The 15,489-nt window shown below is 40.7% G+C and overlaps 1 protein-coding gene across 4 annotated transcripts in view; it reads right to left on the bottom strand.

The window, feature by feature from the left end:
* Positions 1-2,868: 2,868 nt before the first annotated feature.
* The window catches only part of LOC116930926 (cGMP-dependent protein kinase, isozyme 1), a 31,815-nt gene continuing 19,194 nt past the window's right edge, over positions 2,869-15,489 (bottom strand). For all 4 annotated transcript variants that reach the window (XM_045178768.1, XM_045178769.1, XM_045178771.1 and 1 more), the window contains exons 3-14: positions 14,054-14,352; positions 11,834-11,976; positions 11,310-11,447; positions 9,644-9,813; positions 7,900-8,002; positions 6,479-6,617; positions 5,439-5,795; positions 4,708-4,939; positions 4,441-4,604; positions 4,161-4,346; positions 3,981-4,047; positions 2,869-3,838 (exon numbers count right to left, since the gene is read on the bottom strand). In XM_045178768.1, the coding sequence (XP_045034703.1) occupies positions 3,731-3,838; positions 3,981-4,047; positions 4,161-4,346; positions 4,441-4,604; positions 4,708-4,939; positions 5,439-5,795; positions 6,479-6,617; positions 7,900-8,002; positions 9,644-9,813; positions 11,310-11,447; positions 11,834-11,976; positions 14,054-14,352 (2,106 nt within the window). In that variant the 3' untranslated portion in view covers positions 2,869-3,730. The remainder of the gene's footprint in view (positions 3,839-3,980; positions 4,048-4,160; positions 4,347-4,440; positions 4,605-4,707; positions 4,940-5,438; positions 5,796-6,478; positions 6,618-7,899; positions 8,003-9,643; positions 9,814-11,309; positions 11,448-11,833; positions 11,977-14,053; positions 14,353-15,489) is intronic.

Below are 15,489 nucleotides of genomic sequence, written 5' to 3'. Positions count from 1 at the left end.
TCACGATCAATGATATAACTAGAGCCTTTTATTTCTCTTCATCCTAGAATTCCACAGTCAAGAGAGGTTGGCTTTCATTAGTACCCAGAAAAATTCTCAGAATAACATTTACCGATTGGATTATAAAAGAAAAATGGCTATCTGTTACTCTGGCATATCTATAAAAATACTGGCGCACGAATCATCAAGAACGGCAAGTTTAAGTAATTTAATTATATGATGCCATTCGGATGGATTGGGGGGGGGACAGTGGAATGGGTTATGAACGAAACTCGTCAGCCATTTCGGCAATGTCTAGATTCACATAACAGAAACCAATTTAGCGTAGTTGCACGTCTTTTATTCTCCAGGTATGTTACTACAATCTCTTTGTTCACTTACCCGAAGATCATTGGCCATCATATCAAACTTTACAAACTCTAAAGCAGCCATTCCACCTGTAAATGGACATCGAGAAAATTCTATGTAATGCACAAAATTCGCAAAAGGAATGACTAATCCGATAAATCTCTTACTTTGTATGCCTGGACTCAAAAGTAGTTTATCGATTTTTCTTCAATGAATGAAATATTGCTGCAAAAGGGTAACCAATGCCTGTCGAGAAATAGCTGGAAATTCAATCGTTAACATCCAGAGACGCTCCGACGTCTAATGCCATCATTTTCCCATCTGCTAATAACTTGAAAATGTATTTAAGAAAAGTAATTCACGCAGACGTACATATGTCTAGGATTCAATGTCCCATAGGAGCACAGCTTCCTACTGTATACCTACGGAACTCTTACCTTTTGGCATGCAATCAATACTTGACTAATCAACTGAGCTTTCTTGTATAATGTATGTTTACCCCTCCCCCCCCCCCCCCCAAAAAAAAAAAAAAAAAACAAGCAGTCAAAGAGGTAGCGAACAAACATTGTGTTCAGCGAGTCCTTTTCCTTTCAGTCTTTTTGCTGGAAGGTACATCTAAAAAAAATAAATAAAACAAGAATCAAAACTTGGAGAAAAAGAAAACATACCATAAAAAAAAAGAAAAAGAAAATTAAAATATACCGATGGCTGGAAAAGCCCAGCTTTAACGGGGAATATAGGAGGCGGCAGGAAAATCCAGCAGGAAGCGGACGACACAACAAAAAGGAGATGCTGTCAAGAACGTAGCAAACATATCATCTATTCCACTGAACACGAAACCTTAGAGAAATATAAACGTAACGCACATAAAATTCTTTATCCTGGTCACATCCGTAGACAATGTCACCGGAAACCGGTTGCGAGCAGTAATGGGGAAATACACGTATATACACTATCCGAACGGGAGGATCCCGTTTTTCTTCTATAAGAAAGAGAACATGTAACCGAACTGCCTAGAGCATCTGTATCTACGTCAATGAATTGCCTGTTCGATTCCTTTCAGTTTGCGATCTTTTTTTCCATATCCGCCTCTTTCCTTCTTCTTTTGTGTCCTAATCGATCTAGAAATTCGTGAACGAATCAAAGTTTTCGCATCAGCGGGTAGAAAAGAAAAAAGACTTGACAGAATTCGCGGTTGGTTTATGCGTTCTGGACGACGAATATGTGGCAAAAGAACATTTTAAAGTCGTCGGGAATATTAACACGGGAATTTTTGCTTCTTTTTTTTTTTTATCCTGGTTGCTGGGATGTAACAAGATCCTCACGTCTGCACGTGCCAGATTCTAAACGAGGCAGAGGTGGAACAAAATTGCCCAAACACGCAAAAACGAAATGGACGACGACAACGGACAGTCGACGTAGTGGGAGCAGCAAATAGTTGCGCTGTGTGACGAACGGAGCGGACGCCCAGTTAAGAGTAGGAGGCGCCTATTAACAATGCAATCGTCGTTCTCGGTAGGGCCTGTGAGTGTGTCTACTATGTACAAGCAGTATATAAGGATATCGATCGGGCTATCACAAAATGTACGGAATATAAAGATTACAGAATGTTCTAAACACGGAACGCAAATGCGAAAAAGATTTTTTTTTTTTAAATAAAACATTTGGATTGCAAAGAAAAAGGGGAATTCAGCTTTTATGGCCCCAGGACAGTGCGTGGCTTCGACTACCGATTTTTTTTTTTTATTTATTTTGCATCATTTGTAAAAATACGCCCAAAAAAGATGGAGGAGGTGCACACTACATTAACATATACCGCAACCGCGCACCGCATGGGACCGTGCCAACTCGACATCATAACTCATTGTTGCTGCTGTGCCATACATTTTCCTGCAAAAAAAAAAAAATAATAATAATAAAAAATATTATCTACGGATTCCCCGACGCTAACATCTTTCTAGCAGGCCTCTCTATACGTACACTTTCCTCTTCCTTTCATCTTTCACGACATGATGTATCGCAGCATAACGAGTCACAAGATCGATGTAGATCGTGCGGTGTACAAGAGTATGGAAAGGCGGGGTCATACAGAAGAAGCACAAATAAATCCCGAAGAAATCCTAGAAAAGCCTCTCTCTTCTTTCTCTTGTGTGTGTGTGTGTGTCTCTGTGTGTGCTGTATTGTGCATTGGGGAATTTCCACGTCCCTTTAGCGTTGAGATTCGGAAGGGTGACGTGACAAAGAAGGTGTGACAAACTCGGTACCTATAATACAATTGAGAATAGGCAAGAAGACGGACAGCCAAAAATAAAACGAAGCCAAAAAAAGGAAAAAAACAAAAATATAACTCAACCAGGAAAAAAAAAAAACGAGAATCAAATTGTATGTTGTATAAAATATTTCGTACATTATTATTCTGTAAAGGATATAGGTGTGTCTGATCTCTATATACGTCCGTGTTCTTTTTCTTTAGCAAGTGTGTGGGTATGAAAAATGTGGTATGCTGGTAGCACCAGTGTATGCAAATTGTGAATGTGTAATAAGAGTACACAAACATGTATACATTATTTATGGTTTAGACGAAGAAGAAAAAGTTCTTTTTTCCCATTTCCTTCCCAGAAAGAATTGTAGGGCGGCCAGGGGAGTAGGAGGAGAAGATTGCTTTTGCTGTGGAGATGAAGTATTGGAAAATGAATGAGAAGAAGTGGAGGAAACTAAAGAAACACATACGCACACATTGAAAACTAGGATATTTTTTTTTCTTTTTCGTTTCAATATACGCCAGTTGCTGCTCTCCTCGCTGCTGAAAACTTGTGGGAGGTTGAAAAATGGAAAAGAACCATTTTCAACAGACAAGTAAATAAGAGCCCAACAAAGAAGAGCAGCGCCAGTGTCGTATAGCAACAGCAGTTTAAAAAAAATTGTATGTGTTATAATATATTAATAATAATGCGAATTAAAAGGAGAGGCACTTGAGGAACAAACGGTGGTGTCAAAACTCCTTTTTTCTCCCTTTCTCAGCAGCTTATGTGATAATAATTAATTAATAGTAATATCTACATATTTCCCTTTTTTTTTTTTTTTTTTAATTTTTAGAAAAAAAAAGGGCGAGATGCCAAAGAGACGAAAAGAACCGAATTATACCAATCGTTTTTCACACAAGAGAAATTAGATATTGTGCTGCGATCGAAAATAATCGAATTCCGCGTCTAGGCAAAAAAACAAAAAACAAAACAAAAATAAAAGTTGCATTTTTCTTTCTTCTTTCTCGAACCATTGTGTGTGTGTGTGTGTGTGTGTGTGTCTGCACTCCGCGCGCGTGTGTGTCGGGTGACGTGTAATTTTGGACGATTGCGTGTGTGATTTTGACGACGTCAAACTCTTAATTGCACAACTGGAAATCAACGTCCCAACCGGAGAGTTCATCGGGTGGCGATTCCTTCTCTTTGGGGTAGGTGTCAAAGTTGGAAGCATCAGCTGGGCCCCGTACCTTTTTTGTTTTGTTTGACGATGAACGATAGAAATGAGGAGTCAAGGAATACAAAAGAAAAAATAACGAACCGTCGGTTAAACGCGGGAACAATCAAGAGCTACTTCATAAGAGAATGTCATTGCTGAAGAGAGGGACTTACCACAGGTGTAATAGGCGCTGCCAAGGTTCTATTAGACAGGCCATCCCAGTCGAACACTTGAAACCACCTGAAAATGGGAGATATTAAAGACATCCAACGAAAATCAATGAATCAAAAAGAAAAAAAAAAGGGCAAACCGCCAAGAAGGAAAAAAAAATAAACAAACAAACAACACCAGACCTGTGTTTCTTGATGTCATCGATCCCGCCGCGTTGATAGCCCAGCCTTTCGACGGGCATTTCACGACACAGACGTTTGATCAAAGCTTGAGCTGCACGGTTGACAATACGTGGGAATTCAATCTGATCGATGCCTTTGAGGATGATGTTGTACGTCTTCATCGGATCCGGCGAAGTGAACGGTGGCCTTTTTATGATTTGTTTGTTTTTTCAATTCATTCATCAGTACATCTATTATCATTTAAAGAAAAAAGAAAACAAGAATTCGTGTGTAGACTCACGTTCCCGTCAGCAATTCAAAGATGAGAATGCCCAAAGACCAGTAGTCGACAGCTCGATCGTGACCTTTGTTGAGGATGATCTCAGGTGCAACGTACTCGGGAGTCCCGCAGAAAGTCCACGTCTTGCTGGTAACGCCCAACAATTTCGAGAAGCCGAAATCCACCTGAACGCACGTGAATGAAAAAAAGATAAATTCGTAAATGACTGACATTCCTCAAAAAAAAGAAAGAAAAAAAAAATGAGTAGGGCATTAACGAATGACTGACCAGTTTGACATAGCCGTGACTGTCTAGCAGAAGATTCTCGGGCTTGAGATCGCGGTAGATGATATTTCGCGAATGCAAGTAATCAAAGGCTTCGATGACGCACGCCGTATAGAACAAGGTGGCCCCGTCGTCAAAATGGCCACGGTCACGTAGGATCGTCCACAATTCGCCACCCAAACAAGCCTCCATCAGCATATAGACATACTTGTTATCCCGGTATGTGTTGTACAATCTTAACATTCCATCCGTCGTGTAGAGAAACAAAATAAATTCAATGAACTATTAAATTTGTCTCTTTTTTGGTTTAACAGGCACAATTTGAGCTTTGATCTTTGCCCTGACCCTCCCCACCAAAATAAAAGGGGGAAATCAAAGAATCAAATTTCATTAGCGTGATAGAGGATGTGAGGAATGTAAGGGTGGATTGATTTGACAACTGAAACTACCGCAGCGGCAGATTAGGCAGCGGATCATAGCAACAACCATCCGTTTCTTTTCTTTTCTTTCTATAATGCAACACTGGATCAAGTTATTAGCGAAACATTCCCCGTTGTGCTGTCGTCGTTTCCCCTGGAAACTTATAGTGAAAATGAGTAGAAAGCGAGAGAGAGAGAGGTAATAATCGTCTGAAACTTGTCTTCTCTTTCAAATATGCATTGAAAACGGTGGAGGGGGGCGCAGTTGTAAAAATTAAAATTAAAAACCTTGTTTTTTTTTTTTAAAATCCATACCTAGCGATAAAAGGACTCCTACACGACATCATTATGTTTTTTTCGCTGTAAATGTGCTCCTGTTGGAGCGTGTTGACAATGTGCTGTTTCTTGAGGCACTTGAGGGCAAAAGTCAACGACCGGTCGTAAGCGCATTGGACGAGCTCGACGCGGCCAAAGCCGCCGATGCCCAGCGTGGCCACCACGTCCAAGTCGGCCAGTCTGACGTGAGCGTATTCAGAGACCAACTGGGCAGGAACGCCACTGTCTCCTGGACGGCTGCTGACGGAACTGGAGCCGGAAGAGAAGCCACGCGACTCGTCGTCGTACGTCTTGGCTCGTAATTCACTCAGATCTCCAATTAACTGAATGAACGAGCTGTTTTGTTTTTTCCCCCAAAAAAATTATAAGAAAACAAAAACAAATTTGAATTAAATCATTTGGCTTCTTGTTTGGATGCAAAAAATATCAAAATCGTAGAGGATATTAAAAAAAAAAAGGATCAAAGGAACGTGATGTTATGGAACTGCTGGGAATCCTTTTGATGAATGAAAGTGCGGGTGAACGAGTGTCTCTTTAAAGGAAACAACACAGAACATTTTTGTGGGTCGTTCAGCGGCACGTGAACAGCCGTCAATCACCATATATAAAAGAAACGGATCAATGCTATCGTAAGTCGATGGATTTTAAAATGTTACACACCGATATTGGTTCTATATATTTTTTTTTACTTATGTTTTAATGATCATTTTCTTTTCTTCTAAAAACATTTTCAGAGTTACCGAGCTAGACATAATCCGGTTTTCACGTATCTATGCACAGCTAAACGATAACCCGCGAATTGAATTATTCATTGTTTTGATTTTTTTTTTTTGTTTCTATTTGCTGGAAGATGCGATCCTTTAAAAGTCATTAAACGCCCACGGCAATGAATGCCCGTCTTGTATTGACGCGCGCACACAAGGCGGCGCATGACGCGGGCATTTTTCGTGAGCGAACTACTATGACGTGTGGGATCATCGTGAAAAACAGAGGGTAGAAAAAAAAAACAAAAAACTTACTCTCTTCCAAGGGTGAGGCACTCGACGCCCGGTGCTAGGGCGATCGCATTAGCGCTACGGCATTCTTCTCTTAACAGCGCTTGTTCACCAAAGTAGTCGCCATTCTCCAATATTCGCACTTCCTCTTCTTCCAACTTGCCTGTTACGGTGAATTTAAAAATAATAATAATAAAACAATAAATGGCAACGTTCAGTTAGAATTCGAGTTTAAAAGTATTTGGAAAAAGGAGAGAGCAGCCATTTGATATGGTATTGGAAGAAGCTCTTCAAGATTCGAGACGTCTTTGTTTGGATAGACATTGGAGTCAGGAGGATGGCGCGCATCCGCTCAACAGCCGAGCCCGTTGTGGCCGGAATCGATCGACTGTGCTACTAGAGACACGGGGAAACAGTTCGCTTTGATAGTCGTGCAGATATAGAATGTCCTCGCTTTCATTCGTACGACTGTCACTTCTCCGAGATCTCGTCTCCAATTTTCTAGCGAGCGCGCGTGTGTGTCTGCCCTCCGTCAAAACACGACGCGTTTCACGTGTCACATGCAAAATTGAAAATATTCTCCGCGAATAAAAAAATAAAAAAACAAGTTGCCAAAACCGATTTTCTACCAACTCTCCATCAAATCTCTTTGTTATGCTGAATCCAATTTTCAATTGTCAGCATAACGTTTCGCTTTATCCCCCCCGTCTTTCGCGCGCATTTATGAAAACTTAAGACGCCGTGAAAATCACATGACCAAAAAGAAAATACGAAGGGAGGATTGATGTTGGTGTTGAGCTTGTCTTTCGATTCCCATTCTAAGGGTCTCCCAAACGCAGCAACGCTATAGCGTCCAAATATTTTCGCTGATGGCCAGAAACCCCTCCTTTTTTTTTTGTTTGGCCAGCCGGACATCCCAAAATAAAAATCGTAGGGTTGAACGTGCTTTCCGTCGAGTGCGATCGCTTAGGATCGATATAGTGCCACTGTATAAACGCTAACTCTGTTTTCTTCGATGTATCATTCACTTCTGGCTCAAGTGAACTTCCATTTTCTATATCGCTCTGCCTGTGTATTCAGTGATTGCCTACTGAAAAAAAGATGGCGCTATTGTCCAATCAATCATCGTTGGAATGTTAAGGATAGTTGAGGAATAAAGGGAAGAATATTGACCGTTCCAATATTGTGAAGAGGAAAAGAAACAAAAACAAAGTGGGGGTTTCATTCGATTTCCAACAAGCAAAAGTTATTTGGAAGCCCTTCAAAGCTGTCCAACGATTTACGATTATTACATATTACTGTCTCTCTCTTTTTTCGGGAGCTATTTTCAGTTTTATTATTCCTATGTGGATGCTTTGATGGATAAGACGGGGAAAGGATTGTGGCGTGTTATGTCGTATCACATTATTTTGGCTGGTAAGTTACTGCAAAAGGGCGGAACTAACCGGGTAGTCGTTGCGTAATCTGGACGCGACCGCTAGCGATGATGAAGAAATTGTCACCCCGACCGCCTTGCCGGACGATGTACGTCCCCGCTGGGTAGAATTCCTGTCATTCAGTGTCAAGAATAAAATACAAAATCACCAAGACATTCGTAAACAAGATTACAAAATTTGTCATAATTGCAGACACTTGTGATTGGCTTAAACGAGCGTGACCATTTCCTAATTGGAAAATCGATTGATTCGTATGGTCTTCCAGGGCGCACAGTCACACAAGGGCGGGGTCGATAAATGTTTGTTTCCCAACTTTGGACATGACGTTCAAATGTCACTGCCCGTCAGACAAATTATAATAACCCGACTTGGTTGGTTAAACATAATCCCACTGTCCCCCCCGTTCTGTTTAAGTGCTTAGTTTCAACGATAATGCACGAAGACGGAACGCTCGCCCAGACGAAACAAGCCCAACGCCGAGTGACACGTCAAATGATTTTCTATTTTTTTTTTTGCGCCTCACACAAAACACACGCGAAAATAGAAAAAGAGAAAAGAAAGTATTAGATGATGCATAGCCCATCTGGCGTGTGGTCGATTTCCCGTATACAAAAAAAAATAAGTGGAACAAAATGATTGAATAATAACAGGGAAAACAAACACGCGCCGGACAATCGGTACACACACACTGCCATACTCCCAAGAATCTCGGGATATGTTTAGACACACGAACAGTGGCCATTTTCATGTGAGCGTGAGAGACGCAGAGGATAAAAAAAATAAAATAAAATAAAATAAATAAATATTTGAAAAAAGGGGAAGATCTATACTCGACGACAGTGGAACCAACCGAGTGAGAATCTCTACACGTAAAAAAAAAAAGGATGGTCGGAGTGCTGTTTGTCTACGTGGGATATAATGGCATACATGTTATGTGCACGCGTATAAACGTACATCTCGTCTCTGTCTCTGTGTGTACCCATCTGGTATCCACTTGGCAGTCCGCCTTCCTGTCCAGTCACGTGTAAACAGTCTGTCCGTCCGTGTAACAAGCTAGCGCGACTAAGCGCAAAATGAATCAAAGGAGGGGGAGAGAGCTACGTGTTCTTCTCTGGCATTGCATGTTTGTTTTTATACTCCCCGATTTCCTTAGGAAAAAAATGCGCAATTTATTTTATTTTGCCTTTAGTGTGACTGGTTCGCGAATCGAGCGCGGATTTAATGACAGAAACAGACGATGCTTTCTCCTCCGTTTATGCATCAAGTTCTTTGACGCAGTTTCCATCCTTCATTTCTATTATTGCTAGCCTATTGCATCGGATCTCGCAATTTGTTTTCTTTCTTTGCTTCGTGACCTGGGCTGCTGTTACGAATATACACTAGCACCTCCCCTATATGCTACGCTTGACTTTTCATCGTTTTTTACCCGCAGCTATGTGTGTCAAGGCTGGATAAAAAAAGAAGAGAGGCGGAGACATGGAGGAGGTTCTAATAAAACGAAGCAAAAAAAAACAAAAAAAAGAAATGTTCATGGGTTTTCTTTTTGGCAAAGGACAAGTAGAACTTGCACAACACACCCATCGTTCAGTTTGAGGCAGCAACGGGAGGCAAGGATATCGAAAAAGAACGGGGCAAAAGTTTTCCGCACGGGAAATCATGGAGAGTTAGGAGCAAGGATCGATAGCACAGAAAAAAAAATGAGAGAGCCGCAACACACGTGGAAAAATAATAAAAATAAAATATGTGCACTAACCACTTCGAGGACGTCGGCGATCTTGGACATGTGATCGGTGGTGAGTCGTTCAAAGAGAGGCACACTGCGCAGGAACTTGAGGTTGTCGTCGATGCGCTGCAGGCCAGTTTTCTTCATCACCTGCTGGAAGACTCGACGATCCAGTGCCCATACTTTGGCACTCGTTACGGCTATTGAGAGTATAAACAGGAAGAGTTTTTTTTTTTTCTTATTTCAAAAGAGGTAAACAAGAGAGAACATGTACAATTCGTCAATCGTGTCTTAACTACAACATTTTAGCCGATTGACAACTCGTCTGTTTATTGTTCGTCTCGTTCTGACGAGACACAATAAAAATAAAGAAAAAAGAAAACTCGGTGAGGAGGAATGACCGCAGCAATCAGACAGTAAATGAGGCGAGGTCGAGAAAGACTTGCGTCTTTCTCATTAACCGACCTATAGGTAATCGTTTTAAAAGCAAGTACAGTGAAGGAAAGAGAATAAAGATGACAATAGTCTTTCTATTTTTCCTCCTTCTTTCTGAAATCGATAAAATGCGTCCACACGCAATAGACGACCGTCAACTTCTTCTATAGGACATCGCCGCCAAAGTGCTACGTTATTAGGGTTTTCCAATGGCTAAAGCGGATGAGAGTCGATCGTAACTTTTTTTTTTGGCGGGGCACATGTCACCCAATTTCTTGCGTTTGAAAATAAAAAATCACGTTTTATGCAGCAACGCCATCTCGTAACCTCAGCGTCTCAAATTACCTAAAGAATTGATAGTGAGTGGGGGGACGAGGTGTAGGAATCCCGCAGAATTTCGAAATTTGATTTCCCCCCCTTTTTTTTGAATTCAACGTTTGAACGGCTCATTTTACAAGGAAACGTCGTGACAAGCGCTCGATTGCCGCATAAGTGTCAACAAGAAAAACGTAGTGAAAACGCCATGTAAATTTCCAATCTTGCACGTTCAACACGGAAACATTACACGTCCGAACGAGATTCAGATAAGACAAAAATGGCCAGCGCCGCGCGGTGGCAGCTTGCGGCCAGAGAAAAAGATGCAGATTGTATGTCACTCGAGGACAGAAAAAAAAAGAAATAAAAAAATAAATAAAATAAAAAGATCTTTAATTTAATTTTTTTCTTTCCTTCTGTTTACGTCGTCATCTGACTTTAGCCTAGCCTCACATAAAGTTTAAGACAGTTTGCTATGGTTTGCGATGAGACGTTTTTATTATATTCCGCACCGCCATGTGCCATCTACAACGCTTTTTTAAGAGAAAACCTTTTTTTTCTTTCATTCTCCCTCCCCCCTTCCTAGCTTTTATTACGTTAAAAGTGTGAAAGAAAAAAGAAGGGGGGGATTTAAAAGGCGAACGAGGAGAAACGCCTGGGGTTGGATCAAACGAGAGGAGACAAGCGTGAGAAGTTAAGTTCAATAAGTTGTGCATTGAATGGCGGGGAAAAGTTTAAACTTAGAGTAGACTTTTTTGTTTCTTTTTCAAATAACAAAATAACAGGAAAAACAATCATAAAAAAAAAAAAAAACCATCAAAGAAAACTGTGGGCTAACTAGCACTGAACAAATATGATGATGAAATGGTGAACGTATACGGATAGAGAAAGAGAATTGTGTGTAAAACTAATTATGTAAAGAGAATTGAGGCGCGTAACACCGTACCTTTGATAGATGCTGTCCGCGTGCAGTTGTAAAGGATGGCCAATTCTCCGAACGCTTTACCGGGGCCCATTCGTCCCAGTACTCTGTCACCCTGGACGACTTCCAACTCCCCCTCGGCCGACACGTACAAATGTGATCCTGTCCAACAAACGGGCGATAAATGAAATTCCGTATATCCCTTGATTATATAACGGTAAGCACGAATGGACAATAAAGAAAGAAAAGGCACTTTTTTTTTTTTTTTTTTTCAAACGAGAGCGAAAAATAAATGGAAAAAAAATATCTATTTCTTGTTTGGCTTCCGTAAAAACAAACAAAAAGAAGAAAAACAAAATGGACTTTCCCCCCTTCTCAGATGTTTTGAATATCAATCAAAGTCTGTTGGTGAGTTCCTGCACACAGAAGTTGATCTATACGAAAAACACTTTGAAAGCGTCGCGAAATGTGTACGTCATTTAAATCTGGAGACCAAAATAAATCACACAAAAAAAAGGGGGAAGAGAAAAGGAAATTCCAAGACATACCAGCGTCTCCTTCGCGGATCACGTAGCTACCCTTCTCAAATTCACGCGGGTACATGGATTCGACGATTTCACGGACCTGACTGGCGTCCAGATTTTTGAGGAAGTCATTCTCCATAACAGCATCCTTGATCAGTTGTTTGGCTCTGTTTGTTTCAAATCAAAATTCAAAGAAAAAATAAAACACATATTATGTAATGGCATCGTTGTTATTGTCACAGGTACGACACACACTCATGTCATCATCGATTATTTCTCAGTTTTACAATACGAATAGAAACAGACTAAACCAGCTGCATTTATGTATTGGTTTTCTATTAAAATTCGTATTTTTATAACTGATTTCCTTTTCATTTTAAGCATTTTAAGAGATTGCAAAAGTGCTTTTTATTTTTCTAAGATAAATAAATAAATAAATGTATAACGGGTCGTGATGGAAGGACCGCAACACTCAACCAGTCGGCGCAGTCGTCTTTCCATACAAAAGTCAAACAAGAAACTTGATCTGGATATACAGTTGTGCAAGACATAAGACTCTTTGATATCGAAGACGTATGAACGCAAAACGTCAAGTCTCTTTATTCGGACATTGAGTAGGAAAGAAACCGGAAGAAGCGGGCGGATATACAGGCCCAGCTTGTAAATATCGATCGCTTGGCAAAACTTGTTTCTCCTATAGATTTATCAAAAATAGGCTACACCCCTAAATCTAGTGTGGCTTTGATATTGTCTGCAAAACTTTTTATTAAGTAGATTCCCCGAATGCAGTTGAAACGTTATTTCGATGCTGTCAATGATAACGCAAACAGAAACTTGCTCCCAATAGACTTAACACGTTTGATCTCGAATTCTTCATCATTACTTGCGTTTTTCCGCGTTTTCCTTCAAACACATTTTCTTTGAACAGCCGAGCGGGGTTGGGATTGCAAAACGACAGACACGAAACGATGCTCTTCGACATTAGTCCTTTAAAGAGGTCAAAACATATTGCGACTTATGTTTAATAATGTTTCCCTAAATTCTAATAGCCGCATAGAGTCGTCGGGCGTTCTTGTTATTGTCGTTACGCGATTTCCCTGTTTTCCGGCTTCGTTTTCCCTGTGCACATCGTGGCGCTACTTGGATTATTAAATCGATGGAACGCACACAGAAATGGCGTGTCTTCAATTTTAGCGGAACGCTACACGCGGACGCAAAACTAACGTAAACAAAAAAACAAAACAAAAATAACAGCACATCAATTTTTAGCCGCTCGATTTTCGGGTGTTGCCCTCTCAAACTTGTATTGCTCCCCTTGTACATTCGATATGGCGGATCGTGGACTTCTCTCGTTTACAGTCATTCAAAACTACCAGTCAGCACGGTACACACAACCAGACGCGTAATAACAGCCCCGCGTGGAACACACACACACACACACAGAGAAAAAGCCACGTTATTTGAAGGCAATGGCACGATGTCTTTCCCAAAAGTCATGCCATCAGCTCGTTTCTCGCACCAACGTGAAAAACTTCGTGATATTGATAAGGCAAAGCAAAAAGGCGTGACTGGCAATCGTTATTCACCTTCGTCAGCTGGTGCCTATAAAACATAGGACACGCAGTTGTGTGTGTCGGGGAGATGTGGCAATGAAAAATTCGATTACCAAGCGCTTGGCGGTTAATCATGTCAACGGAAACTGACCTGATGACGAATTGGCCATAAATCAACGAGAAAAATATACAAAAAAAAAAAAAACAAAAAAACCTAAAAAACAACAAACTTTTACGACGTTGTTAGATCAACACGCGTTTTCTGAAAATCGAGCAAAAAGGCCGGTCAGTTTCGGCAGTGACTAAATCGAGCGTTACGTTGACTCAACTTGCGCATTTTTAGTTTCACGCATAGAGTGAAATATAATTAAGTGGCAGCTGAAAATTCAATGTTGGCTTTTCGACCCCCCCTTTTTTTTTAAAGAAAAATGCGTCGCTTCTTTTTTCTTCCCCTCACATCACCTTATATTGTGAAATCGATAATTCATTCAACCGGCACAATAAAAAAAATAAAATAAAACATTGCGCGCGCACGGATAAACGTATGCCCTTCATTTGAAATGCCAACGCTGTTTCAAAGCGCTGAAAGAAAAAGTGATTTTCTTTTTCTTTTCTTTTCTTGAATTGAACTGAATAAATAATAGAAGCAGAGAAGAAGAAAAGAAAAAAAAAGAAGGAAAGAAAAACATACCGGAAATCTTTATCGTGAGAGGTGACCAAGAGGGAAATGTCGGCTTGCTGTTGCTGATTGTTGGCCGTGAGAGGCAACCGGTTGTGGTGGTTGCCGTGATGTCCGTGGTGATTATTATGGTGGTTGTGCAAGTCGGAGCTCTCTCCCGAGACACCCTGACGTTTGGCAAACAAGCCGGGCAATTGCAGCGACGAAGGTGGCTGTTGGCCGTTATTCGTTATTGCCAGACCGCTGATTCCCGATTGCAGCGACGTCTCGCTGCCATCCTGTTGGCCCCGAGATGTGGCTTGCAAAACGCTCTACCAACAAGAGAGAAATAGATTGTAAAAATAAATAAAGAACATTCATCAAAATGTTGAAACGGCTGTGATGACAGCCATCTGCATAGTTATACGTCATTCTATTGAAACACGGGCCGCTCTACCTCGGCTTATCTAATACATCCATCGTGCGCCCTTTTCCTTTTCTCAAAAAAAAAAATTTAGAAATAAGTAAAAAGATTCTCAGAAATTTCCTTAAGAGCCCCTCTGAAAAGATGCCAGTTTTTTTCCTTCCCCTTTTTAAATAGAAATTTTTTTCAATTATTATTATTCAAAAATCACTAATGGCAGTGGTTAAGATTTTCGAGGTAATGCCGCCGGTACGGCCCGTTCGGTGAGTCAAATCATGCACGTTAAGCGCACTCGTCCTAGTGTGCACTATTGACGAGCAAATAAAGCCATTATTATGTAAGAAGTCTGTTTGTGCGGCGTCACCCGTTCAAATGTTGAACGAGGATTATTTGACGTAGACTAGAAGTCAATGAACAAACACACAAGCATAAAAGCCCCCATCCATTCGCATCCGTAAATGACGAATGAGCTCGGCCTGGATTCCACTTTTTTTTTTTTCATGTCCCGCCTTCAAAGTTTTTTTATTTTACGCGTCTCTATCCTAATGACACCTTTTTTTTTTTCTTTTTAAATAAAACAGCAAACGATTACGCGGAATGACAGTCTCGTAAGAGAGAGAAAAAAGGCAAACGAGTCGCTAGGGAGCTGTTATTGTTAGAGATCACCAGTCAAGCGTAACCCATTTGGCAAGCGAGTTTGACAAGGACATTTTCGTCGGCATGCTGAAGATCCTATATCGTTGCAGCTTACATGCAAGGTCTTTCATCTAAACAAACTGTCGGTTCCCCCCTTCTTCTTTTTTTCTCTTCTTTATTCTGACAGGTTATGTAGAACGAAAGGGAAAGAGAGAGAGAGAAAGAGAAATATGAATCTACAGCGGGCGGATGTGCGTCTGGTCTTCCCGAATTTTTATTTTATTTTTTTTTGCTTCTTCTTCCTCTCTATTTCCTTTTCTATCGCTATTTTGCTCTGCTTGTGTTGTGCTGAAATATTTTCTCCTTTTGCCAGCAAATCGTAGCCGACTGGTGGCCAAACGAAGCGTAG

Source organism: Daphnia magna, linkage group LG9 (genome assembly GCF_020631705.1).
Source record: "Daphnia magna isolate NIES linkage group LG9, ASM2063170v1.1, whole genome shotgun sequence".
Classification (NCBI taxonomy): domain Eukaryota; kingdom Metazoa; phylum Arthropoda; class Branchiopoda; order Diplostraca; family Daphniidae; genus Daphnia; species Daphnia magna.
The sequence above is the reverse complement of the archived record's forward strand: the minus strand, read 5'-3'. Positions and strand labels throughout refer to the sequence as shown.